Source organism: Callospermophilus lateralis, chromosome 2 (genome assembly GCF_048772815.1).
Source record: "Callospermophilus lateralis isolate mCalLat2 chromosome 2, mCalLat2.hap1, whole genome shotgun sequence".
Classification (NCBI taxonomy): Eukaryota; Metazoa; Chordata; class Mammalia; order Rodentia; family Sciuridae; genus Callospermophilus; species Callospermophilus lateralis.
The window spans coordinates 206,350,125-206,376,816 of NC_135306.1; the positions used below are offsets into that span (position 1 = coordinate 206,350,125).

General features: G+C 53.0%; 2 protein-coding genes across 3 annotated transcripts; both read left to right on the top strand.

Annotated features, from left to right (window-relative positions):
• Positions 1-234: 234 nt before the first annotated feature.
• Ankrd13d (ankyrin repeat domain 13D) lies at positions 235-11,405 on the top strand. Of its 2 annotated transcripts, none has more exons than XM_076844814.2 (15): positions 235-482; positions 1,035-1,170; positions 1,287-1,411; positions 2,140-2,185; positions 2,266-2,409; positions 2,647-2,836; positions 8,162-8,228; positions 8,614-8,695; positions 8,887-8,948; positions 9,047-9,177; positions 10,022-10,179; positions 10,259-10,375; positions 10,462-10,625; positions 10,706-10,797; positions 11,038-11,405. In XM_076844814.2, exons 1-15 carry the CDS (start codon positions 393-395, stop codon positions 11,249-11,251), a joined length of 1,818 nt encoding a protein of 605 aa, XP_076700929.2. In that variant the 5' UTR covers positions 235-392; the 3' UTR covers positions 11,252-11,405. The 2 variants fall into 2 exon arrangements, with proteins under 2 accessions (XP_076700929.2, XP_076964841.1); XM_077108726.1 differs by having other exon boundaries at positions 9,062-9,177.
• A 1,009-nt stretch (positions 11,406-12,414) lies between these two features.
• Positions 12,415-20,382, top strand: Ssh3 (slingshot protein phosphatase 3). The gene is made up of 14 exons (XM_076844816.2): positions 12,415-12,585; positions 13,050-13,087; positions 13,674-13,896; positions 15,051-15,169; positions 15,249-15,320; positions 15,538-15,603; positions 15,700-15,888; positions 16,000-16,093; positions 16,307-16,435; positions 16,534-16,580; positions 17,306-17,452; positions 17,663-17,863; positions 17,952-18,225; positions 19,285-20,382. Exons 1-14 carry the CDS (start codon positions 12,520-12,522, stop codon positions 19,564-19,566), a joined length of 1,947 nt encoding a protein of 648 aa, XP_076700931.1. The 5' UTR covers positions 12,415-12,519; the 3' UTR covers positions 19,567-20,382.
• The last annotated feature ends 6,310 nt before the right edge of the window (positions 20,383-26,692 follow it).

Sequence of the window (26,692 nt, forward strand, 5' to 3'; positions counted from 1 at the left end):
CGCCCCCCGCAGACCCCTGCGGGACTAACTCCGGGACAGAGACCCTGTCCTGGCTTTTCTCGGAGCCAGGTATTCCTGGCAGCACCCCCAGCCCACCCGCAGCACAAGGGCCGGGTTGCAGTGACCGCTGCTGCGGGAGGTTAGGGGGCAGGCGGCCCGACGCCCCGCCCCATCCTAAGAAGCCCCGCCTACCCGGACCCCTACCCCGCCCTCCCTGCCGCCGGCGCCGCTGCAGCTGCTGCGGCCGAGGGGCTGGCGGGGCTGCGGTGGGCGCAGCTGGGGCGCGGCTCCGAGGGAAGGCTAGGGCGCCGCGCCAGGCCCGAAGCCGAGCGGGGCTGGGCCGCCCCCGCCGCACCTGCTTGCCCGCCCGGGATGCGGCGCTGAGGCCCAGCATGGCTGGCCCGGGCCCCACCTTCCCCTTGCACCGGCTCGTCTGGGCAAACCGACACCGCGAACTGGAGGCCGCGCTGCACAGTCGCCAGGTGAGGACACGCCGGGCCCCTTCCCAGGGCAGCAGTCTCCATCCTGGGTGCCGTCCGCCCCTGCTCAGCTCCGCGTCTGCATCCCGGCTCCCTAAGCCCCAACCTGATCCGAAGCCCAGTCACCTGCCCTCGCGCTGGAGCACTCTGGCCCAGTCTCCCCGCACCGGGCCTCTGATCCACGCTCAACCCCCTCACACTGCATCAATTCCCCGAACTCACCCGCGTCACCCTTGAACCAGGCTGAAAACAAGATCCCATTCCTGGTGCCCTGGCTGGACAACACTCCACATTCCTCACGCTCACCTTTGCCTAACCAGACCCCACCACCAGGCCCCCAAGCTCTGCCTGTTGGCATCGGGCAGGGGAGGTGGCCAATTCCTTCCCAGCTGTCCCCTCCCGTCCCCTGCCAGGATTCACAGGCCACTCTCTGCCATGTCCCTGGCCTGGCTTCCTCCTGGTTTCCCACAGTGACTGTATTCCGGGTTCAACCCCATAACCTCCTTGCCTTGGCCTCTCCTCTCTTGCCTGTGCTGAGTGTCCCATCTCCCTCAGCACGACATTGAACAGGAGGACCCCCGAGGTCGGACCCCCCTGGAACTGGCTGTCTCCCTGGGGAACCTGGAGTCTGTGAGAGTCCTCCTTCGACACAATGCCAATGTGGGCAAAGAGAGCCGTCAGGGCTGGGCAGGTACTGCAGAGGGCAGAGGGGCTCCCCTTGAGACTGGCAGAATGGTTTGTAGGTGGAGTGAGTGGCCAGGCCGGGGACCACTGGGGAGGCTTCCCTCAGCAGCCACATGTCCCTAGTCCTGCAGGAGGCGGTCAGCACTGGAGACCCAGAGATGGTGCAGCTGGTGCTCCAGTACCGCGACTTCCAGAGGGCCACGCAGAGGCTAGCTGGCATTCCAGAGTTGCTCAACAAACTCCGCCAGGTATGGCAGGGCACAGGATATAACCAGCAAGGGGGTTGCCACCCCGGCTCCCCCACCCCCCGGCCGGGACTGACCTTGGAAGAGCACTCAGCCCATGCATCCTGCTTCCCCACCACTGTCTTGACCCCAGCCCAGGGTCATGTACAAAGGAGAGAATCCCAGGCCCCAGGGGTGAGACTGGACCCTTTGAAAGGAGCCTTCATTGGCATGAAGGGGACTCTGGTGCCAGAAATCTCTGTGGAGCTTTAGACTTTGGACATCCTGGAGAGTGCAGATTTCCTAAAAGGAGGTTGACTTCCCAGAGATGCCTGTGCCTGGAATGCCTGGTTCTGTCTGCCCTTCTGTAAGCGGAAGTCCAACTACCTCATGCCTCCCTCCCCCGCTGCTCCAGGAACAGTCATGGAAGAGTCAGTAGGCTCCCTTGACAGGCGGGGACTCTGAGACACAGAGGCAGCAAAGGCTTTTTTTCTCAGGACCTCAGTGGGCTTGTGAGCAGCTCAAGACCAGACAAGGCCTCCAGATTCTTATAGCTTTCTTAGGCCTAGACCAGACCCCACTTGGCCCAGCCCCTCCTGGGTGGGGTTGGGATGGGGCATAGCTGGGCCATGGCAGTGCATCAAGACTTGCTGGGGTCCCACAGAGTGGTGGTGGACAAGGATTCCCCAGACCTGCGACCCCCAGCACCAGGCAGGTGCATGAGCCTCATGGGCATCTCTGGTCTTTCTCAGGCCCCCGATTTCTACGTGGAGATGAAGTGGGAGTTTACCAGTTGGGGTGAGTGAGGATCACTTGGTGGCCAGAGACCTGGAGTGGACTCTGGGGGAGATCCCTAGTGACTTTGGCTTTCCCTGCAGTGCCCCTTGTGTCCAAGATGTGCCCGAGTGATGTGTACCGAGTGTGGAAGCGGGGTGAGAGCCTCCGGGTGGACACCAGTCTCCTGGGGTTTGAGCACATGACCTGGCAGCGTGGCCGGAGAAGCTTCATCTTCAAGGGCCAGGGTGAGCTCTGGGACACTCGTTGCAGGCACGAGGCACACTGGCACTCTTGGATTCTCCCGTGGCTTCTGAGGACAATACTCATCTTTCTCTGCACTCTCCAGATGTGGAAACCGAGGTTGGGGGTTGGAGTGGATCCAGGGTTGGGGCTATACCCACTTAGCAGCAGGTGGCTGAGGGCAGCCTGCTAGTGGGGCCTGGAACTAATCTGTCCTCCTCCCTACACCCTGTGGCTGGCAGAGGCAGGAGCCCTGGTGATGGAAGTGGACCATGACCGGCAGGTGGTGCACACAGAGACACTAGGGCTTGCTCTGCATGAGCCCGAAGCACTGCTGGCCGCCATGCGGCCCAGCGAGGAACATGTGGCCAGTCGCCTCACCTCCCCTATCGTCTCCACCCACCTGGACACTCGCAATGTGGCCTTTGAGAGGTCCGTTGGGGCCTGGCACACCGTGGGTGGGATGGGGAGAGCTAACAAGAGCCACCATTAGTGAGGGCAGGGCTATCTGGAGGTTCCCTCCTGCTGAGGACTCTGGGAGGCTGAGCCACCTCCAGAGGCTGCTCAGGTGAAGGGGTTGCCACGGCCCAGTATGTCATTCAGCCTGTGGTGGTGGCCTCCCATGGTGGGCTCAGAGAGGGACTAGATCACGATGTCCTCAGTTCCTCGACTTCTGACCTTACATATTTTCCAAAAAAACAAGGATTTAGGCAGTGGAGACAGCCATTTGCGCCAGCGGGGGCTCCTCATGGCTTTTCATTGGTGCTGCCATGTCTGGGGCAGAGTCCTCCAGGTAGCCAAGGAACCTATACGTGGGCAAGAGTGTTATTTCCCACTGGGCATGGTGGCACAGGCCTGTAATCCCAGTAACTTGGGAGGCTGATGCAGGAGGATGGCAAGTTTGAGGCCAACCAGGGCAACCCAGCAAAGCCCTGTTTCAAAATCTAAAACGGGGCTGGGGGTGCAGCTCAGTGGTAGAGCACCCCTGGGTTCAATCCCCAGTGCCTAAACAAAGAAACAAATAAAAAGTTATTTTTCTGAAAACACATGCCTCCAGTTCTAGTAACAGACTTTGGAAACACTGTTTTCATTCAAGTAGCTTTATTGAGATAATTTTCATATAGCATAGAGCTCACCCATTTAATGTGCACAAGTCTGTGGATTTGGTATATTCCTGGATGTGTACCATCACTACAGTCAATTTTAGAACTTTTTTCCCCTCAAGAAGAAACCCTTTAGCTATCATTGCCCTCCCCATTCCCCCGCTCCTCCCCCAACCCTAAGCATCTACTAATTTAATTTCTGACCTGGAGATTTCCCTATTTTGGATCTTGATAAGGTGGGATTTAAAGACGCGTGGTCTTTTGTGCCTAGGCTTCTTTCACGGGTGCACTGTTTTCAGCTCCCAGCTGGCCGCTGCTTCATTCCCACTGTGAGGTGGTGTCACATTTGTTAGTCCATTGATAGACACTTTGTTTCCACCTCTTGGCCATTATGAATGAGGCTGCCATAAATGTTTTTATATAAGTTCTTTGGAGACCTATGTTTTAATTTCTCCTGGTTTTATGTTTTTGGGGTAGAACTGCTGGGTTGTGTGGTATCTCCATATTTAACTGTTGAAGGAACTGGTTGCTGAAGGGCTGTACCATTTGGCATTTCTCCTGGCAGTGCCCAGGGTTCCGATCTCTCCACACTCTCACCAACACTCAGGATTGTCCATGCCTTCGGCTTGTTTGTTTGTTTGTTTGTTGGATCACAGCCATCTTACTGGATGTGAAATAGTGTCTCATGTGGTTGGGATTTGCGTTTCCCTAATGACTAATGTCATGGAGCAGCTTTTACTGTGCTTTTTGAAAATAATTTTTTTTTAGGTGCTGATGAACCTTTATTTTTTTTAAATATTTTTTTTTAAAGAGAGAGAGAGAGAGAGAGAGAGAGAGAGAGAGAATTTTAATATTTATTTTTTAGTTTTCGGCGGACACAACATCTTTGTTAAATATTTTTATTAGTTATAGATGGACACAATTCCTTTACTTTATTTATTTATATGTGGTGCTGAGAATCGAACCCAGTGCCTCACACATGCCAGGCAAACGCTCTGCCACTGAGCCACAACCCAGCCTCTACTGTGATTTTTGGTTGTTTTTGTGTCTTCTCTGGAGAAATGGCTATTCAGATCCTTTACAGCATTTTTTTAAGTTGGTTTTCTTTTTCACATTTAGTGGTAAGAATTCTTTGTATAGTCTAGATATATGTCCCTGATCAGATATATGTTTTACAAAAAATTCTCTTCATTTCTGTGGACTGACTTTCCACTAGCTTGAGTGTCCTTTGCAGCACAAAGTTTTTCATTTTGATGATGGACAGTTTATTTTCTTCCATTGGTCATTCTTTTGGTGTCTTATCTAATAATAAATATATCATTTTAAATGTAAGGTCATGGAAATTTTCCCGTTTTCTTCCAAATACCTTTTTTTTTTTTTTTGAGTGGGTACCAGGGATTGGCCATTATGAATGAGGCTGCCATAAATGTTTAAATACAAGTTCTTTGGCGATGTATGTTTTAATTTCTCCTGGTTTTATCCCCAGCCCTGTTGCCCTGTTTTGTATTTTATTTAGAGGCAGGGTCTCACTGAGTTGCTTAGCACCTTGCTTTTTGAACTAGCAATCCTCCTGTCTCAGCCTCCAGAGCCATTGGGTACAGGCGTACATCAATGAGCCCAGCACAACTAGATCTTTGAACCATTTTTTGAGTCAATTATTTTTGTGTGTGTGTGTGTGTGTGTGTGTGTGCACACCATGCTAGAGACTGAATTCAGGTCACTTTACTGTTGAGCTATATCTCCAGCCCTTTTTATTTTTTATTTTATTTTGAGACAAGTTCTCCCTAAAAGGTAGAGCCTGGCCTCAAACTTGCAATCCTCCTGCCTCAGTCTCCCGAGTTGCTGTGATTACCCGTATGTGCCATTGCACCTGGCTCATAATTTTTTACATTTCTTGTAGAACTTTGTTGCCTGGTATTTTGTTGAGGATTTCACACCCATATCCATAAACAATATTGGTCTGTAGTTTTCTTTCTTTCCCTTCTTCTAGGTAAATGCTCTACTACTGAGCTACACCCAGCCTGTAGTTTTCTTATGATATCTGTCTGGCTTTGGCATCTGGGTGATGCCTCATAGAATGAGTTGAGAAGTATCACCTCTTCATCCATTTTTTTGGACAAGTTTGTGAATAACTGTCCTTAATTCTTCCTATTATTGTTAGAATTCAGTGGTGAAGCCACCTGAGCCTGGGCTTTTCTTTGTGGGTAGTTTTTGTTGTTGTTGTGTTTTTTTCAAATATTTATTTTTTAGTTTTAGGTGGATACAATATCTTTATTTTATTTTTATGTGGTGCTGAGAACGCTCACACGTGCTAGGCAAGCGCTCCACCACTGAGCCACAACCACAGCCCTGTGGGTAGTTTTTAAAATTATTATTATTGTCAATCAATCTCTTCACTTGTTATAGGTCTATTCAAATTATCTATTTCTTCTTAAATTAGCTTCGGTCATTTGGGCCTCACTGGAATTTTTTCATTTCATCTAAATTATCAAATTTGTTGGAGTAAAGTTATTCCATCATATTCTTTTTTAAAAAAATAATTTTCTTTTTTATTTAAATATTGTATTAGTTGTTGATGGACATTTATTTATTTATATGTGGTGCTGAGAATCGAACCCAGTGCCTCACACATGCTAGGCAAGTGCTGAGCCACAACCCCACCCCCAAAAGCCAGCCCCTCTCCTTTCTTTTTTATTTATTTTTATTTTTACTTTAATATTTATTTTTTAGGTGTAGATGGACACAACACAATGCCTTTATTTTCTTTTTTATGGGGTGCTGAGAATCAAACCCAGGTCCCTCCCGTGCTAGGCGAGCGCTCTATGGGCTGAGCCACAATCCCAGCCCCCCTCCTTTCCTAATATAAATTTATAGCCATAAATTTCCCTCTAAACATAATTTTAGCTGTATTTCATAAGTTTTGATATGTTGTGTCTTCATTCCCATTAATCTTAAAGTATTTTTTAATGTTTTTAATTTATTCTTTGAGACATTGGTGTTTTAGGAGTGTGTTGTTTACTTTCCACAGATTTGCGAGTTTCTATTTTTCTTTCTGTTTGAAATAAATATTTCAAATTAGAAATCAGTATTTCTAATTTAATTCCATTATGGTTGGAAAAACATACTTTGTACATCTCCTATCATTTCAGTTTTATCAAGGTTTCTTTCTTCCTTTTTTTTAAATTTTTTTTTTAAAGAGAGAGAGAATTTTAATATTTATTTCTTAGTTTTTGGCGGACACAACATCTTTGTCTGTATGTGGTGCTGAGGATCAAACCCGGGCCACACACATGCCAGGCGAGCGTGCTACGGCTTGAGCCACATCCCCAGCCCTTTCTTCCTTTTTTTAACACATTTGGAAACTGTTCATTCATTCAACAACTGACCATTGAGCACCTATTCCATTCCAGGGACCTTTTGAAATGCTGGAGATAAAATGATACAACAGACAAAAAGCCCTTCCCTAGGGAGATAGACAAGTGAACAAGATAAATAAAGCATACAGTGTGATAGTGTGCTGATAGTATAGCTAGTGAGGAGAAAAAAATTAATTGGGAAGGAGCATAAGCACAGGAGGATCTTAACTGCCACTGCCCAGGAAGGCTTCACAGCAGAGGGGACTTTGCATAATGACCTGAAGGAGGTGAGGAGCAATCTGGTGGCCTGATGAGAGGCAAGCCCCCAGGCAGGGTTGGGTGGAGTGTTTTTAGAATACCTATATAGTATTCATATTTTCTGTTTCTTTGTTGATCTTTTGCCTACTTGTTCTGTTCATTATTGAAAATGGGGTACCAAAGTCTCCAACTATTATTGTTGAATCAGACATACTTTTATTTTTGATTTTTCAGAAAATTTCAAGATGTGGGCTGGGGGTGCAACACAGAGGTTGAGCACTTGCCTGGCCTGTGCCGGGCCCTGGGTTCAGCAATGACCAGTACCAACAAAAAACAAAAAAAGAGAAAAGAACAAAAATGTCAAACAACAAAAAAAGAGATGATGTTCTTACTCATCATACCCGGCTTCAACATTTTACCTTTTTTTTTTTTTTCTCTTCTGGTACTTGGAATTGAACCCAGAGGCTTTCTATCACAGTGTTACATCATCAGCTTTTTAAAACTTTTTATTCTGAGACAGGGTCATTGCTAAGTTTCCCAGTTTGGCCTTGAACTTGTGATCCTCCTGCCTCAGCCTCCTAAATTGCTGGGATTATAGGCATGTGTCGCTGCACCCAGCAACATTTCACCAGTCTTACTGAATCTATCCTTCCTTACTTTTTTCTTTGCTTTTTCCTGGAACATTTTAAAGCACATCCCAGGTATCATATCTCCTTTGTTGTTGTTATTTTACTTATTTTTAATTTGGTATCATATCTTCTTAACAGTAAATGCTTCTGCACATGACTTTTAACAGATTAGGATATGTTTTTTAACATGGTCCTGACACACCATTATCAAATCTAATGAAGTTGATAATCCCTCAGTTATCTTCTAGTCCCCAATTCTTGTTCAAATGTCCCCAGCTGTACAGGCACCCTCTTCAAGGGCCCTTCATATTGCACAGAGGGAGGGACCCTGGGTGTTGGACAGCCAGGTGGGGCTCTGGCCAGGTGCAGTGGGGTGCAGGTTCTCAAAAACTTTTGTCTGGTCTGTTGCAGGAACAAATGTGGTATCTGGGGATGGCGGTCTGAGAAGATGGAAACTGTCAGCGGCTACGAGGCCAAGGCAGGAGAGGCCAGTGGTGGGGACTGGGGGTCAGAGATGAAGCCCAGAGGCTCAGCTTCTCCACACCCAACCCCAGTGTGGAAGGAGAGCTGGAGTAGCCCTGGCTCTGGAAGCCCATGAGGCCAAGGGCAGTCGCTGGGGCCCAGGGTCCTGAGGACCTGGCCTGCGCTGAGCCCACCCAGAGCTCTGAGATCAAATGGGGAGAATTTTCTTCTTGGCCCTTGGGCTACCTCTTCTCATTGGTGACTCCTGGGGTTCAGACCCTGCCATCTCCATTGTGGGGAGCAAGATCTCATCTCTTGTCCCCTCTGGTCCTGTGCTGGTAAGGCTGAGTGTAGGGAACAGGGCCTGATCCCCAGCTGCCCATGTCCCCCCTGCCCCCCAGGTGTACAGTGCCACCAATGTGGAGCTGGTGACACGCACACGCACGGAGCACCTATCTGATCAGGACAAGTCGAGGAGCAAAGGTAAACCCAGGTGCGCCTGCCCACTGCCCAGTCATATGCTGGTCTGGGGTCAGGGCCAAGAGTGCCCAGGGACAAGCCAACCCATTCTCAACTGCTCCCTCTCCTACCCAGCAGGAACTCTCAGGTGGAGGGAGGGTGGGGCAGTACAGGTGGCCCAGAGTCCCCTCATGGGCTGCCCCCCTTCTCCTCAGGGGGGAAGACTCCGTTCCAGTCCTTCCTGGGGATGGCCCAGCAGCACTCCTCCCACAGCGGGGTGAGCAGGGCTGGGGGGCGTGGGGCCTGCCTGAGCCCGGGTGGGCAGGGCACATCTCTTCATCCTGAGGCCTAAGGTCCGGTCCTGGGGCTCCCCAGGCTCCTGTGCAGCAGGCAGCCAGCCCTACCAACCCTACAGCCATTTCCCCCGACGAATACTTTGACCCCAGCTTCAGCCTGGAGTCCAGAAACATCGGCCGCCCCATCGAGATGTCCAGCAAAGTACAGAGGTGAGGTCTGGGGACTGGCTGGGGGCTTCCTTTAGGGACCAGGATGCTGCTTGGACCGCCTGAGCCCTTGCAGAGTCTTGTAACCCCTGGGGCCCATTATATTCTCACTTGGTGGGCTCTCCCTGGATTCTGCTCCCGAGGGCAGAAGCTATGTCTTTCTTATCCGTGGTCCTGAGCACTCGGCAGGTGCTTTGGCCTAGAGAAGTAGTCACACTTCTTTGATGAATGAATGAATGTGTGGCACGGCCCACGTATGCATTTTATTCCACTTACTGAGCGTGCTGGGGCCAGGGCATGGCAGGTGGAAACAGCCCATGTAGGAAGGACCCACAGCTCTGCAGCCTCAGGCTGTGTCCCTGGGATGTGTCTTCTGCTCCCTCAGTGTCTCTCTCAGTGACATCAGAAGTCACACTTGCCTGCTTCCCACAAGGATCTGATGGTCAGGTGAAAATGGTCACAGTGGACATACCCTTACAGCAGGTCTAGCACTCTTCTGGCCACTTCAGGTGGATCCTCTCAGCCACCCAGTGGTGGAGCTGGGATTTGAACCCCAGCAGTCCTGACCCCTGGGCTGTGCTGGACTCGAAAGTACAGCCAATTATATGGTGCTGACCAGTTCTGGGTGGAGGAGGAGGATGGGGCTGTGGATGAGGTCCCAGGAGAAGCCCCTGCTTGCCTTAGACCAGATGAGTGGGCACAAAATCATCACAAGTGCCCTGCTGGAGGCACCTGGGGACACCAGCTCCAGGGGAGGCCATCAGGACAGCTGAGAAGGGAAGAGGCCTCGGCTCATGGAAGGGCCATCAGAGAGTCCCTGACCCAAGTCCTTTGTTTGGCTGGGCAGGTTCAAGGCCACATTGTGGCTGAGTGAGGAGCATCCCCTTTCCCTGGGTGACCAGGTGACGCCCATCATTGACCTGATGGCCATCAGCAATGCTCACTTTGCCAAGCTGCGTGATTTCATCACCCTGCGCCTCCCACCTGGCTTCCCCGTCAAGATTGGTGAGGGGTGGCCCAGGGCAGCAGGGGGACCTCCCTGGATGTGGGATCAGACAGCTCAGGCCTGGCTGTCTCCTTACAGAGATTCCCCTCTTCCACGTGCTGAATGCCCGCATCACCTTTAGCAACCTATGTGGCTGTGATGAGCCCCTGGGCTCCGTGTGGGTGCCCGCCCCCAGCTCTGCCGTGGCCGCTTCAGGTAGCACCAGCGGGGGCAGAGGGAGGCTGCAGCTTTCTGGCTGTTGAGCCCCAGCATCTGAGTTGGCTCCTCTGCCACCTGCCCAGGGAGCCCTTTCCCATGTGAGGTAGACCCCACCGTGTTTGAGGTGCCCGAGGGATACAGTGTGCTGGGCGCAGAGCGCAGCGAGCCCCTTCGAGACGAAGATGATGACCTCCTGCAGTTTGCCATCCAGCAGAGCCTGCTTGAGGCAGGCACAGAGGCCGAGCAGGTGGGACTTGGGCAGGGGGTGGGCACTGGATCTGCAGCCACAGGGCTGAGGTGACAACTCTAGGCTCCCGGCCATTGCAGGTGACTGTTTGGGAAGCCCTGACCAACACACGTCCTGGCACTCACCCTCCTCCCCAAAACACAGTGTATGAGGAGCAGCTTCAGCTGGAGCGGTGAGACCCTGCCTGGCCCGAGCCTCTGGTAGTCCCTGGCAGGGGTGGGTAGCAGGGAGATGCGGTCTCGGGATCCCATTCCCTCTTTAAGGCCATCTCCAGCAGCAATGATGCCTGCAACAAAAGGTGGCTCTCTCCCTGACACGGTCTTGGTCTCCAGAAGCCATGTACCCAGCTCCTTGGCTCCCCCTCCAGCCTTCCCATTCACTGGTTTGCTCTCCCTCTCATGTGGCCTGGCAGGGCCCTCCAGGAAAGCCTGCGGCTGTCCACAGAGTCTAGGGGTCCTGGATCTCCTCAGAGGACGCCCCCATCCCCTGTCCCTCCAAGCTTTGAGGAGCAGCTTCAACTGGCCCTGGAGTTGTCTTCGCGAGAGCAAGAGGAGCTGGAGCGGCGGGGGCAGCAGGAGGAGGAGGATTTACAGCGGATCCTGCGGCTGTCGCTCACTGAGCACTGAGCCTTCTGGCCCTGGGAGGGTGTCTGTCCCAAGACTCTCTCGCCTGCTTTTGTAATTTGTTTATTTATTTATAAACTGCTGCTGAGCTGGGGGCCTGGAGCCCTAGGAGTGGGCTGGCAGTGGGAACCAAGATGGAAATAAACCGTCAGCAACAGGTTTGCTGCACTCAATGGCTGGAGCTGGGGAAGGGGTCACTGTGCAGAGGGCTCTGAGAGCAACCACGGATGATGATCTTAGACCTGATTAAGGGGACCATGGCCCCCTTAGCTTCTCTTTGAGTCTCCATCTCTTCATCTGTCAATTGAGTAGACCATCTCCTGAGAAGTTGCAAGGGGCTAACACACCTGCCAAGTGCCCTTACCCAGCAGGTGCTGCATGAACAATTCCCCCGAGCCCTACCCCACCTGGAGACCAGGTTCCTCCTCTCATCCAGCCCTGGTCTTCCTGAAACCTGGCCCTACTCTGGGGGTGGGGTGGGGGGGTGGAAAGAGGAAAGGCTGGGCCTCCAGACCCTACTCTGCCCTCACTCCCTACCCTGACTCTAGCGAGTGCCATCAGAGTGACTTTGAGCAAGTCACTTTCCTCTGCAGCTGTAAACCAGGCTTAGCTCTGCCCCACTCGACCGGACCCCAAGTCGGAACTGACAAATTGCCTAGAGCTTCGTGGGAGATTTCTACAGTCCAACCGCATTTCTCTGCAAACCTGCGCCTCCCAAAATCCATGGCATGAAGGCCAAGCAGAAAAAAGGGATATTGGGGTGGAATTCCTCGACTTAAGGCTCACCGTGCTTGATCCCCATCCCCTGCCTCCCTAGGACTTGGCCTAAAAGGGCTCAGGTGATCTAACTGGGCGGAGCACCGAGGTCCCTGACAGGGGCGGGCCCAGGCAAGGGCGGACCCAGGCTGGGGTAGGGGCAGGCCCAGGCAGGGGCAGGAGCGCTTCCTGGCAGGAACCACCCAACGCAGGAGTGAGTTAAGGTAGGGGCAATGCTACCTGCGCCCCACCTCCGGCCCCACCCCTACTGTGGATGGGGCGGGGCGAGGCGGGCCGCACTGAGGAGACCGGAGGGGAGGGAACCGCGGTGGCTCAGTACCGGCTCTGCAAGCCAGCTGGACTAGAGTCTGGCCCTTTAAGGGCCGCCCCTGAGGAGGTGCCAGGCCCTGGTGGCTCCAGTCTCTCCTTCCTGGTCCTGCGGGGCAGGGACTATCCGTGAGGCTGTGAGAGGGGGTCGTGCCTGGGGCTCGCCCAGGTGTCCCGGGCCTGAGTCCATGGCCCTGGTGACAGTGAGCCGCTCGCCCCCGGCCAGCGGCCACTCCACGCCTGTGGGGCCCACGGTGAGTCTGGTTTGGTGCTGCCCACGCAGTTGGCTGCCAGCTGGCCTGGGGGCGTGCATCCTGCCCGCAGCAGCCTCCTCCTACTCCAGGGGGTGGGCGGGGGAAACCTCGAGCCTCAGACTCGAAGGGGCTGGGGGTCCTGAGGCTCCCAGGAACCCCACCAAGCAAGATCCCGAGTCCCGAGCCCCAGCCCAGTTGCTGAGGCCCAGAGCCGGGCTATCCCTTCGCACACCTCGGCATGCCCCAGCCCACCCGCCCCGCTGTACTTGAACTTGGACTTCCATAGTACCTCCCCGCAGGGAGGGGCCTGGGAAGAGAACTGACATCTGACACCTTTTCTCTTCGCACCCCCAAGGAACGCAGGGTAACCCCCACACACACCCCCACTCTGAGAAGGGAGGGAAGGAGAGTCGCCCTGACCCTCACGCTCTCCTGGGGCTCTCCTGGGGCTCTTTTCTCGGCAGGACCGGGCTGCGAGGCACAGAAGCCAGCTCCAGCGCAGGTGAGCATCTTTCCCTGGACACAGACGCCTCCATCCAGCCTGGGGCCATCCTGGACTCCAGGTGTCAGGGACAGAACTCTCCCTGGAGAATTTGCAGCCAAACTCTAGTGCTTGTGTGCCTTGGCTCCAGGGCCTGATCGGCTTGGGACAGACGCATAGGGCTACCTTGGCTTCCTTCTCCCTCCTTCCAGGAGTGTCATCTGGCACTCCTTTGCCATCCTTCACCCACTGCCCGAGTCTTTGGCTTGGGCTAGTGCTCACTAGCCAAAGGGCAGGTTGGGGTGGCAGGACCTGATTCCTGAGTCCCCCACCAAGTTTACACCTCTCTCCACCGGGCAGGTGGGAAGAGAAAGGAGCAGCCCCTCCCTACTCCAGGTGAAGAGGGGCTCAAGGGCTGAGACTGGTTCTCCAGGCTGGCGGCCGGCACCAGGGCCAGTCAGAAAGCTCTCCCACCTCCACTCCAGTCCTAAGGACTCTCTGGGGAGGGGGCCCACAATCCACTTCAAGAAGCTCTCCAGGACAGGAATTCGGACACCCCTGAAGTTTGAGAACCCTGGGGCCATAATGATCCCCACCACCCTGTCAGGCAGAGCTTTGCCGTGCTGCGTGGGACTCTCCTGGGACTGCAGGACGGGAAGGACAGTGGTAATGCAGCCGAGGCCGGCTCTGAGCCAGCAGAGGAACCTCAGGATGAAGAGCAGCCTCTTGGGGACCAGACAGACAACGGGCAAGGGCCCCAGAAACAGGAGCAGAGGCAGCACTTGCACCTCATGGTGGAGTTGTTGAGGCCACAGGATGACATCCGCCTGGTGAGGGGCCATCCATAGCCCACACGGGGAGGGTGAAGCCCATGTGTCTGATGGGGGCACCCTGAGCAGTGGAGGAGTTACTCAAGTCCTGAGGACCCTACTATTTCAGCTATTGACGTTTTAACAGGCCGAGGTCATGGCTGCCGGTCTCTGGAGGGCTGTGAAAGACTGGGAGGCTTGTCCTGCATGAATGCCAAATTAGGTCCTTGAGGTGGGAGTCAGGGGAGGGAGACTTCCTGATGACATGAGTAACCCAGAAGTGCTCAGGGCGTACTCCATGTCCAGGGAGGCTGAGGGCCAGCCCTCAAAGACTGCAGACACATCAGTAGCAAAATGTGAAAAACAAGATGCAGTCTTTTGTAAAGCTGGATTTCAAACAGGAGTACAGGCCGTGAGATTAGGCCCTTAAGAGTTCTTTGGTGATAAACGTTTTTGTATGTGGTGCTGGGAATTGAACCTATGGCCTCATGTAGGGTTTTTATAAAATCGCCTTTCTAGGCAAAACCAAAAACTGGGCCACCTGTCAGTCTCATTTCTCCCCCATTCTTTTTTTTTTTTTTTTTGGAGGGGGGATTGAACCTGGGGGCACTTTACAACTGAGCCACATCCCCAGCCCCTTGTTTTAAAATTTTGAAATAGGGTCTCACTAAGTTGCTTACAGCCTCATTAAATTATTGATGCTGGCCTCAAACTTGTGATCCTCATGCCTCAGCCTTCCAAATTGCTGGGATTACACCATACCTGGCCCTTTCCCCCTTTTTATCCCCACATAGTCTCCTTTCAAGAAAAAACCTTTTGGGGCTGGGGTTGTGGCTCAGAGGAAGAGTGCTCACCTAGCATGCATGTAGCACTGAGTTCGATCCTCAGCATCACATTAAAAAAAAATTAAAAAATAAAGGTCTTGTGTCCACCTACAACTAAAAAATAAATGTTAAAAAAAAAAAAAAGAACCTTTTAAACATTTCAGTGGACTGTGAAATCCACAAGTTGGGAACCACTGGATCCCAGGCACTGGTCTTAAACCTGGGAACTGGGGGTGGGAGTGGGAGACACAGGGGCCAGCAGGGCTGTTCTGGATTGGGGTATATCCAAATGGGGTGGCAGAGTAGGGTCCCCAAGGACACTGTGATTTGGGACTTCTCCCATCTTCCCAGGCAGCCCAGCTCGAGGCAGCCCGGCCTCTGCGACTCCGCTATCTGCTGGTGGTTTCCACAAGAGAATGCCTGAGCCAGGAGGAGACAGTCCTCCTGGGGGTGGACTTCCCTGACAGCAGGTGGGAGCAGGGAGAAGAAGGGATGGGGCAAAGAAGTGAGGTGCTAGGGACTATGGATCTCTCTCTCTGTCCCTGCCAGCTCCCCCTGCTGCACCCTAGGTCTGGTCTTGCCCCTTTGGAGTGACACCCAGGTGTACCTAGATGGAGATGGGTAAGCCATGGCAACTGGAGAGGTGGGTGGGGAGAGACTAGGGCAATAGCAGACCTGGGTTGAGGTCTGGGGCCTGCTCTTACCTCTACCTCAAATTCACTGTGTGATCCTGGGCAAGTCACCTAATTTCTCTGGGCCTCAGATTCCCACATCTGACAAATGGGTAGGTTCTCTGTCTGAGTTGGAGTTTGGCTCCACCCCCACCTCATCTCCTCAGGGGCTTCAGTGTGACATCCGGTGGGCAGAGCCGAATCTTCAAGCCCATCTCTATCCAGACCATGTGGTAAGTGTTGCAGTGGCTGAGCCCCAGGGCAGCCTCTTATCCTTGGGAGATGGCTGCAGGGAAGGCAGTGTGACCCAGACTCTTCTCCTGTCCCAGGGCCACGCTCCAGGTGTTGCACCAGGCATGTGAGGTGGCTCTGGGCAGTGGCCTCATACCCGGCGGCAGTGCCCTCGCCTGGGCTGCCCACTACCAGGAGAGACTGAACTCTGACCAGAGCTGCCTCAACGAGTGGATGGCTATGGCTGACCTGGAGTCCCTGCGACCTCCCAGCGTAGAGCCTGGCCAGTCAGTGCAGGGAGGAGGGCCAGGGGGAAGGGCAGGAAGGAAAAGGTGGAGGGCTGGAGGGCGCTATGGCAGAGAGGGCAGGGCCCTCTAACTGAGGGGTTCTGCTCCCAGGCCCTCAGAGCAGGAGCAGATGGAGCAGGCGATCCGGGCTGAGCTGTGGGAGGTGCTGGACACCAGTGACCTGGAGAGCATCACTTCCAAAGAGGTGGGCAGGGTGGGTGGGGCCCGGGGCTTGCCTCTCCCTGGAGCCCTTCCCACCTGCTGCCCTCCAGTTCTGAACCGTCCCCTCCCCCATACCTGGCCTCAACCCAGTCATGGTCTCAGCCGTCTAGATGGGAAGGGTACTGTCCTCAGAGGCCTTAGATGGGGGGAGGGGGCGTGTGTCAGGAAGTTCTCCTCCTCTGGGTGCTGCCCACAGATCCGCCAGGCCCTGGAGCTGCGCCTGGGATGCCCTCTCCAGCAGTACCGGGACTTCATTGATAATCAGATGCTGCTGCTCATGGCCCAGCAAGACAGGGCTTCCCGCATCTTCCCCCACCTCTACCTGGTGAGCAAAGGCTGCAGGGGTGGGCTACAAGACCCCAGTGGCTGCTGCTCAGAGGCATAGACAGGCAAGGGAGCCTGGTGCTTCTCTCCACTCCACAGGGCTCTGAGTGGAACGCGGCCAACCTGGAGGAGCTACAAAGAAACAGGTGGGGCTCTGGTCCTCTCAGGACTGCCACCGCTCTCCCCTTCTCTCAGCATCCGCTTAAGAAATGGCCTAGCCAGCTGTAGAAGCCCGTGACCACTCTTCGCAGCTACTGGCTCTGCTTCCAACCCCACCCGACGCTGTTGCCCTTGCATGGGCTCTCGGGATGGATGGCAATCTTACTGCCCCACTGGCCAGCTACTGGCCCCTATCTGTAGAACAGAGGGCCTTTAACCATGCCAAGAGGAGGGCAGCGGCCTGCACTGCCATGGACCACCTTTTCCAAGCAGGAAATGGCTTCTGCACACCTGCCCATGTCTTGAGAGAGAAGGAAACCCCTCCTTTCCAGTGGGGACCTGATTGCCTGCTCTGGGCACGGGTTTCTGGGAGACCTGCTAAAGTCCCTGTCACTTGCTGCTGCAGAGCTACCCAATCTCAACTTAGTTCAAAAGATGGGCTCTAAATTCCAAGAGTAATGGAAGGGTGACTGCTGTAGTGACCTCAGCCACCTGGACCAGCTGGGGAAACTCGAGGCCCACAAGGTAGAACGATGTGCTCGTGGTCAGTCATCTGCCAGCTGGTTCAGCTCTCTTCCCACTAGGAGCGCTGCACTACCTGACTTTCAGAGCCCAGAACTAAACAGAAACACCCAAGGTCTGCTGGGTCTGGTGGCCAGTGGGCCTGGTGCCTGGTGTCCATGTCAGCCTGGCCTTGGGCCCTTTGGTACAGGGTCAGCCACATCTTGAACATGGCCCGGGAGATTGACAACTTCTACCCTGAGCGCTTCACCTACCACAATGTGCGCCTCTGGGATGAGGAGTCAGCGCAGCTGCTGCCCCACTGGAAAGAGACACACCGCTTCATTGAGGCTGCGAGGTCAGTTCTTCCTGGCTCCAGCGGCCCAGTCCCAGTCTCACTAGCTGGCCCCGGCTTCTGGCAGACCCAGTGTCTTCCTCCTGCCCATTCTGCCCTCAGCTCTGTGTCCCATTTCTGCTGGGTCAGAAGCCCCTACCTGCCCCTCTCCCCATGCTGCAGGGCCCCTCAGGTGAGGAAGGGCTGGGGACTAACCATATCCCCCCTCTTCAGATCACAGGGCACCAGGGTGCTGGTCCACTGCAAGATGGGTGTCAGCCGCTCGGCCGCCACGGTGCTGGCCTATGCCATGAAGCAGTACGGCTGGAGCCTGGAGCAGGCTCTGCTCCACGTGCAGGAGCTCCGGCCCATTGTCCGGCCCAACCCTGGCTTTCTGCGCCAACTACAGACCTACCAGGGTATCCTGACTGCCAGGTATAGACAGGGGACAAGGAGGGATGGTGTGTATGCTGGGAATGGCTTCTGGGCCACTCAAAGCTGACTCAAGGCCACCTCCTCACAGCCGGCAGAGCCACGTCTGGGAACAGAAAGTGGGTGGGGGCTCCCCAGAGGAGCCCTCGGCCCCCGAAGTCTCTACACCATTCCCACCTCTTCCACCAGAACCAGGGGGCAGTGGGGTAGTTAAAGCTACGGGCTTGGAGGAAAGCCAGGCAGCCCCAAAAGAAGAGCCAGGGCTGCGGCCGCGCATCAACCTCCGTGGGGTCATGCGGTCCATCAGTCTTCTGGAGCCCTCCACAGAGTTGGAGGGTGCCTCCGAGGCCCGTGACCTCCCAGAGGTGAGGCTGGGTTGGGGTTCCATCTGTAGTGGTGGGGGCCGTGAGGAGGAGGAAGGATGGGGGAAGACCAGCACTAGTTCTTGGCTATAGGCCCTGAGCAGGCGGATCTCGGGTGCCTGGTCCTTGCTTACTCTAGTTTGTCCACCTAGTACCTCTTACCAGCAGAGAAATCTATCCCCCAACTCCCCAAAGATGGGCACCACATCCGGGGCATCTCCCTTCCCCTTCTGAGCAGTTGGGGAGACTTAGTGAGGGCAGATGAGGTCTTGGGAGCTGCAGAACAATCAAGAAGCAGGGCCAAGCCAGCCCATTCCAGGTCACGCAGCCTGACAAATGGACCTGCTTTCTAAGGGGCTTGGCTTCCAGCTGTGCAATGAGCATCTTCCTCAGGCCCTGAGTGTCACAGCCAGCTTTTGGTCCTGGGGACATATCTTGCTTGCCCTAGGTGGGATGGGTAATATGGTCTCCCAAATCCGAGGAGCCCTGCGATGGAGGATGGGGTGGAGAGTGCTTTAGCAGTCACAGGGCCCAATTATGACTGAGTGAGGAAGAACCCTGTGTGCTAAGTGCTTTAGGGCACTAAGCTAGGACTGGAAGCTGATCCTTGCCTGAGGAAATCAGGCCCAACAGTGATTCAAGGTCAAATGGTTGACCCAGAGGAAAGAGTCTGTTGAATGCAGGAGCATTTGCATGGACCAATAGGGAAGCACTGAGGTTGATGGATGAGTGTGGGCATTGCCGAAGGCTGGCATTCTCACCAGGAACCCAGACCCATGAGTCCTACACAGCTTAGTTCGGGGCCTGGCACCGAGTTCCTTCTGTGGCCCACTAGGGCGACTGTACAAAGACAGGTGGGAGGAGAGGCTGGTGAACCCCGGTGGTGGGTGCAGGGCAGTGAGGAGAGAGCTTCTAGGAGCCAGAAGAAAGCTGCAATTAGGTGAGGTCAAGGACCTGAGAACAGCTCGATTTTTCTGTATTCACTTGACAAATATCCTGCACCTACCTTTTTCCTGGTTCTGGCCTCCCAATGGCTCTTCTTCCTATCCTTCACCCTTCTAGGTTTTTTCCTCCCATGAGTCTTCAGATGAAGAGCCTCTGAGGCGCTCCCCTCAGCTCTCAAGGGCTAAGGGAGGCCGCCAGGCCCAAAAGGGGTCTTGGCCTGCCCTGAAGTCTCGCCAGTCTGTGGTTGCCCTCCAGAGTGCTGCCCTCGTAGCCAGCCGGACACGGGCCTTCCAGGAGCAGGAGCAGGGGCCGAAGGCTGGAATATCCTCCACACCTAGGCTTCGGAAGGTAGTGAGGCAGGCCAGTGTGGACGAAAGCAGAGCGGAGGGCGAGGCCTGACCTCACACACGCCTTCTCCCCTTAGGCTTTAAACAGAGAAACTGATCCACTGCCCTCAGACAAGCACCCCTCACACCTGCGCCCGCACATACTCCCTTGAGTTCCTCCTGGCAGGACTACCCAGATCCTGTCACTACAGCACCACCTTCAGCCTTAAATCTCAAACCACCTGTCAAGGGCTCAAAGCTTTCTTTTTTCTTTTTCTTTTTGGTATCAGGATTGAACTCAGGGGCACTCTACCACTGAGCCACATCCCCAGCCCTATTTTGAATTTTATTTAGAGACAGGGTCTTCCTGAGTTGCCTAGCACTTCGCCATTGCTGAGGTTGGCTTTGAACTTGTGATCCTCCTGCCTCAGCCTCCCGAGCCGCTGGGATTACAGGTGTGCACCACCGCTCCTGGCAAGAACTCAAAACTTTCTACTGGGGTGTGGGTAGAGCGACTGAAGGTGCCTTGGGGAGTGACGACACCCTAGTTTCATTCTCAACGCTCCCTAAAATATTCACTTGCAGTCACAGAATCAAAAATAGAGCTTTTAAGGGCAAATTTTCTGACTCAGGCCCCACCTCAACTCCTATACATCCCATCCTGGTCCTTCTACCCTCACCCACTGCCATGGAACCAGTGGTCCCCAAAGGCAGAAATGACCCTCAATCCCCAGCCCCAGAGGCTCTGAGGGAGCTGGCAGGTCACCTCCTTCACACACTTCACAACTGGCCTGCTGCTGCCCCCAGTCCTCCCATGGCCCTCAGTGGGTCTTGGGGGATCAGGCCAAAGAGCCGCCTTCTGTCCTTTGTGGCCTCTGGCCAGTTTTTCAGTCTTATAGTATCTGACTTTGTACTGAGAAATAAAAAAAAATAAATTTCACATTGTGATTTTACATTTGATGAAAAAGCCATCTGTCTTTCACTCAGATCCTTCTCTATTTCTAAAAGGAGTCCTGCGATGGAGGATGGGGTGGAGAGTGCTTTAGCAGTCACAGGGCCCAATTATGAGTAGGAGAGGCCACCTCTCCTACTCCTTCCAGTTTTGTCACTGTTCCCAGGTGTCCTGTGACAGCTCAGTTTGGGCAAGTGGCATATTTGGGGGTGGAGTGGGAGTTAAAGTGGAGAGGAGGGGTGACAAGTGCTATTTCCCTCCTCTCTAGGGCAGGGCCTGGGTAAATGTTGGCCGTGCAGGCTCCCTCACGGGAGAACAAGTCTACACAGGGAGCAGGCATTTGGCTCTGTTGGGACAGCTGAAGGGAATTATATATGAAAAAATGGAAGATGCTACTGCCTATTTGGGCAAGACCAACCTATTCCAAAAGCTAAAACTCCTTTGGACACTTGATGCCAGTTCTTGAGCATATTTATGGTTCCAAGAATCACCTTTATGGAACTGGGGTTGTAGCTCAGTGGCAGAGCGCTTGTCTAGCACATGTGAGGCACCGGGTTCCATCCTCAGCACCACATAAAAATAAATAAGCCAGGCACAGTGATGCATGCCTGTAATCCCAGCATCTCAGGAGGCTAAGGCAGGAGGATCTCAAGTTCAAAGCCAGCCTCAGCAAAAGCGAGGTGCTAAGCAACTCAGTGAGACTGTAGGGCTGGGGATGTGGCTCAGTGGTCAAGTGTCCCTGAGTTAATCCCTGGTACCAAAAATAAATAAATAAATAAACAAACAAACAAACAAAAGAATCACCTTTCCCCTACAATGAAAAAGAGCCTGATTTTCCAAGCCAACTAATAAATGCCAGAGAAGGATGTTTGGTGACCCTACTCCTTCTGCCTAGAGGTTCTTTTAGTGTTTAAGAAGAGTCAATGCTTCCATCTTTGTCATTTTTGTCTCTTCCCAAGATCATTCTCTCAGGTGCCCCATGATATACTACACTGTTGGGGGAAGGAGGTAGTACTCAATTCCTTTGTTCAAACCAGGGCTCAGAGATAGGAGCTGGCAATGAACCTCTTCACACTCATTGAGACCATGTACCAAGCTTTACAAACTAATCTTCCAGCCCCTGGGGGATGCCCAGACTACTCTAACCCTAAAGCACTGTGGGGCAGGAGACTTGGACTCCAGCTCTGGCTTTACAATTCCAAGTTATTTCACCTTAAGTCTCTGATTCTTTCTGTAAAACAAAGGGATTAGACTTTTAGCTCTAAGAACCCCTCCCCACTAGATTTTTGTTAACAATGAATGCCATTTACCCATAGCTAGAATTCAGTCTCTGTGTGCTCTATAGAAGAGGAATCATTTGCACCTGTCTGGGTGGCATGCCTCGGGTCTCAAGGTGGATAAGCTAGTTTCCATTCATGATCCATCTGGCTAGCAAACACTGGGGCTGCCCACCTTCCTGCACTCATCCAGTAGTATCACCAGATTGCTCTTTCAGTAGTCTTAGCCTGGGGTTGCAGATGGGTAGCGCTACAGTGTCAGGACAAAAGCCAATGCCAAGCTCCGCCTTCTGCAACCTGGGCACATCAAAAAGTGGGGTTCAATGAACTGCACAGCACCCCCAACACATACTAGAATCCATAACTCTTAAGTAAAATTTGGCATTTGGGAAACAGACTGGAGAGGAAACTATTTGCACTAAAATACAAATAATTAAGAACAATATGCATATATAAAGCTCACACAAATTGCTAAGAAAAAGAAGAAGAAAAAAATAGTTAAGAAGGATATAAAATGAAAAGGCTCTGACCATGTCCTCTGGTCCCTCACTTCTATCTCTACAGGCAACAGCTGATAAACCTTCTGAGGCCCTTCGAAGACAATCCATGCTTATGCCATCAAATACATGAGTATGTATATTCTTTTAAAACACGACAGCATACTAACATACTATTTTGCACTTAGAATTTTTTTTTTTTTTTGTATTACAAGTTCCACGCTGGCACATAAAGATTTGCCTCATTTAAAAAATCACCACAAATATTCCATTTTATGGAATTCATCATTTATTTAGGCGGTTATTTATGGATGAACACTTTTTTAATCCCATTTCAAGCAATGTCTCATTAATCACTCCTGTATATACATCTTTCCACATACTTAGCCACTAAATCTGTAGATTTCTAGAATTGCTAAAGCAAAGGTTATGCACATTTTAAATTTTGTGAGTCATCATTTAATATCTTTCCAAGAAGTTGCACCAATTTACAGTGAATGGCAAAGTCTGTTTATGTCCTTAGAGAGCCGTGCAGCCTACACAGCCATGTCATTACCACGCAACAATCCCAGAGGAAAAAACGGAGGGCCTTATAACACCGTTTCTGGACTTAGAGGAGTTAAACACTGAATCAAAAAACGGAGCCTGAATCAGATGCAGGTTTCTAGATTCCCATCCCAGGACCTAACTCTGAAGTGGAGTCTGGACAGTCAACTCACCGACTCACAGCTCTGCCCAAGGACCACCCTAGGGCGGCCAGTGCTGGGGTACTACCCCAAGAGCCCAGCCCCAAGAGCCCCGCGGCAACGAGGAGCTGGGGTGCCTGGGCAGCCGGTCCATCCTGGGCCAGCTCCACCTTCAAAACCTTCTCCAAGGGCTGGGGATGTGGCTCAAGCGGTAGCGCGCACGCCTGGCATGCGTGCGGCCCGGGTTCGATCCTTAGCACCACATACAAAGATGTTGTTTCTGCCGGAAACTGAAAAATAAATATTGAAATTCTCTCTCTCTCTCTCTCTCTCTCTCTCTCAAAAAAAAAAAAAAAAAAAACCTTCTCCAAGTCAGTCCAGCCCTGCCAGCAGGCCCGGGGCTGGGGCCGGACGTTCGACGCGGCCACTCCTCCACCCAGCACCAGGGGAGCCCCATCTTCAAACTGCAAAATCAAAGGCGTTCAGGAGACCGTGCGTCCTCCCCTTTACTCCGCACCCTAGACTCCTCAGAGCCCGACTGCGCGAGAAACTACCTTCAAGGCCTGTCCCGCGGCGGCCGCGGCCGGGGTCAGTCCCGGGAGGTCAGTCAGGCTCAACAGAACCGCAAGACTCGGGCGCCACCTTGCGTCCATTCCTCCGACCCCGGCGCGGCCGTGGAAACCACATTTCCCAGCGTGCCTAGCGCTCCCGCGCAGGCGCAAAGAGCGTCTTCTAGTTTCCATGGGAACCTCGTCCCTGGAGTCCGGGCCGCGCGAGTCTGAGTTGGGGTAGGGTGTTGCTCCTGCGAAGGTGCACTGGAGCTAGGACCGGTCTGCAGACCATTGAGTGGGCATAGTGGGACGCTTGAGGGAGCGAGGCCAGTCCTGCCCTGCTTTTCGGAACCATCCCTCCCGTATTCGTCCGGGCGTCCCGGCGTCCGCGGGCTCCTGGGGCTCGGCGTTCTGAGGTGCCAGGGCCCGGGTCGGTCCGCGTCGGGCTTGGCTCGCGCCGGCGCAGCGCAACTCCCCCAGCGCCAGGGCTGGCCACCTCCTTCCGAGGGCCTGCGCGCCGACGGCAGGTACTCCTGAAGGGCGGGCCCGGGCGCGGGCGGCCGGCGGGGGTGGCTCGCGTCGCATGCGCACGTGGAGGTGGCGTCCGGCAGGCGTCCAAGGCGCCTGGGGCTGGAACCCTCTCTGTGGTGGGTGGTCGCGGGACTCCCAGCCCCTCTGGGTTTCAGTGCCACTCCCGCGTTCCCCGCCTCCCGGCAGGTAAAATCCTCAATCCATTGCTCTGCTCTCGCAGAGCAGCCCCTGGCGCTGTGTGGCCCCGGGGAAAGAAAACTCCTTTATCTTGCCGAGCCCAGGTTCACCTCTCTGTAAAATAAGCGCTTCTAGTGGGCGATACTTTACCCCATGGTGGTGGGTTCATTGCTCCTCACTGAGCACCACGTGCAAGAAGAAAGGGAACTAGGTTGGTTTGAGAAAGAATCTCACCTTGGGACGCGGAGTCAGAGAAACTTGTGCTTGGTTGCTGTTACACCTCTTGAGACTCATGAGGACATGTGTGTAACAGGGGATCATGACAGTAGCACCTCTGGTTTTGAAGGATTAAACTAGATAATGCACATGCCTTTTTTAGCCTAGCATTTGCAGATAGTAAGCATTATCCCAAGTCTCTTTAATATTCTCAAAGCATCCACTAGCTCTTTTCCTAATTTCTGAAGTCGTTTTCTTTATTTCTGGGCAAATCCATTCTTCTAGGCAGGATGCTTTTATGGGCTGATTCTGGTGGGGGAAGCTAGAGTCTTCTTTACCCACGTTTGGATGTTCAAGACCAGTGTATCTGCTCCTTCAGTGGTAATCTAGTTTTTATCATTACCACACCACACAGTATCTAGGGAGGACACAAGGCCCAACAACACATGGTGGGGAAGATTCCTTCCTTAAGATTTGTAGAGCATGTGAGCACTTACATGTTATGAAGCAAACTATTTCCTGGGCACTTTTTGAGCACTTATTAGTACCTGGCACTATTCAGGGGGTACTCTGAGGGATACAGTGATGTATAAGAAAATCTTTGCCCTCAAGAAACTTAAGTTCTTGTGGGGGGAATCAGTTATGTGTACAGACACACATAATTGAAGTTGAAAGTGATGTATCATAAGAGAGGTACAGGTAGCCGGGCGCAATAGTGTGCGCCTGTAATCTCAGTGACTTGGGAGGCTGAAGCAGGAGGATTGCAAGTTCAAAGCCAGCCTCAGCAACTTAGCGAGGCCCTAAGCAATTTACCAAGAACTTGTCGCAAAATAAAACATAAAAAGGGCTGAGAATTGGCTCAATGGTTAAAAACCCCTGGGTTCAATCCCTGGTACAAAATTGAATAAATAAATAAATAAATAAATAAGGGAGGTGGGATGGGATACAGGTAACCATGCTATGGAGACTTAGAGACCAGAGACTTCTGCTGCGTGTGAGCCTCCTAAAGCATGTGTAAAGTGTGCATAAACCAAGAAGTAGGGAAGAGGTATTCTGCACACCCTTCCCAGAGCTTTGAGGCACACAGAGGAGAAATGTCTGTAGCCCTGACTAGAAGGTAGGGGTTAGGTTTTGGTCAGTGTTTTACCACTGCTTGACATGTGGTTGGCACATAGCACGTAACAATGAATTTATAGAGGCCGTGAGTTTCCTACAGAGAGGACCAGACTGGAGTGTTGGTATTACCCTGGGCCTCTAAAGAGACTTACGTTCCTCTTACAGCCACTCCAGTAAGGGAAGAATGCAAATTGGCTAATGATTATAGAGCAAGGGCCTGATTTTTGTCATGTTTAGTATAATACCAGCCAATTGAGAACCCAGTGGACAAGGTTTCAAAGAGACAGGAAGGTCTGTGAGCCTCTTTTCCTGGAACTGAGGTGAGGAGTTGGAAGGAGAGGAAGCAGAGCCTAGGATCATGCAGCGGTCTTGAGGACCAGTTCAGATATTCCTTTGGTTCTTGTGCCCATCTTTGGCTCTGTTTTTCTATGGCTCACTTTCTCTCCTATCGGTGACCCACCTGCCAGTGGGAAACTAGGACCACCATGCCAGCAAATTACCAAGGCCTGCAGGTGCTGCAAAGGAACAAAGTTGGCTTTAGCAACTCCATCTTCAGGCTGATTTCTGGGGCCTTGTCTTCAGTCCTTCCCAGAAGCTACCACTACAGTAAATCCCTCAGAGACAGGAACCCAGTGACCCGCAGGGACGAGGCCTACCTCAGGACTTGGATGGAGGTGTCTCTTGAGGGCACAAGTTGAGAAGATTGACAGGGAATTGATTCAAGGACAGGGCCTATTTAACTCATTAAAGGCCTTAATTACCCAGGAATCCTGTGTGGCTCAGCAGATAGGGGAGAGTAAGTAGGTACAACCAGATAGGGGTTAAAGCACAACTGACCACTTTTTTTTTTTTTTTTTTGCTCTAGATATGGGATGGCGCAGGACTCTAAGGGGCCAAAAGCGCTCCTTTTTCTGGAGACAGGAGCCAAGGTGAATTTGTATCCTCCTTGTGACAGCCTTTGCTCATACCCAGAGCCCTGCTCTGCTATTTATCCTGCCTCTGCAGTTTGCTCCCACTCCACTGGCTGTAGGTGAGTTCCTGCAGGGCATGTTATGATTTCTTTGCAGATAAAAGTCATGGAAAGCGTAGTAACTCCAGGCCTGGTGCTTGAGAGGAAGTCATGACAGCTGTGTCCACCACAGATGCCTTGTTAGCTGGCTATAGGGACATGATGGTCCTTTACATTTACAAAGCAC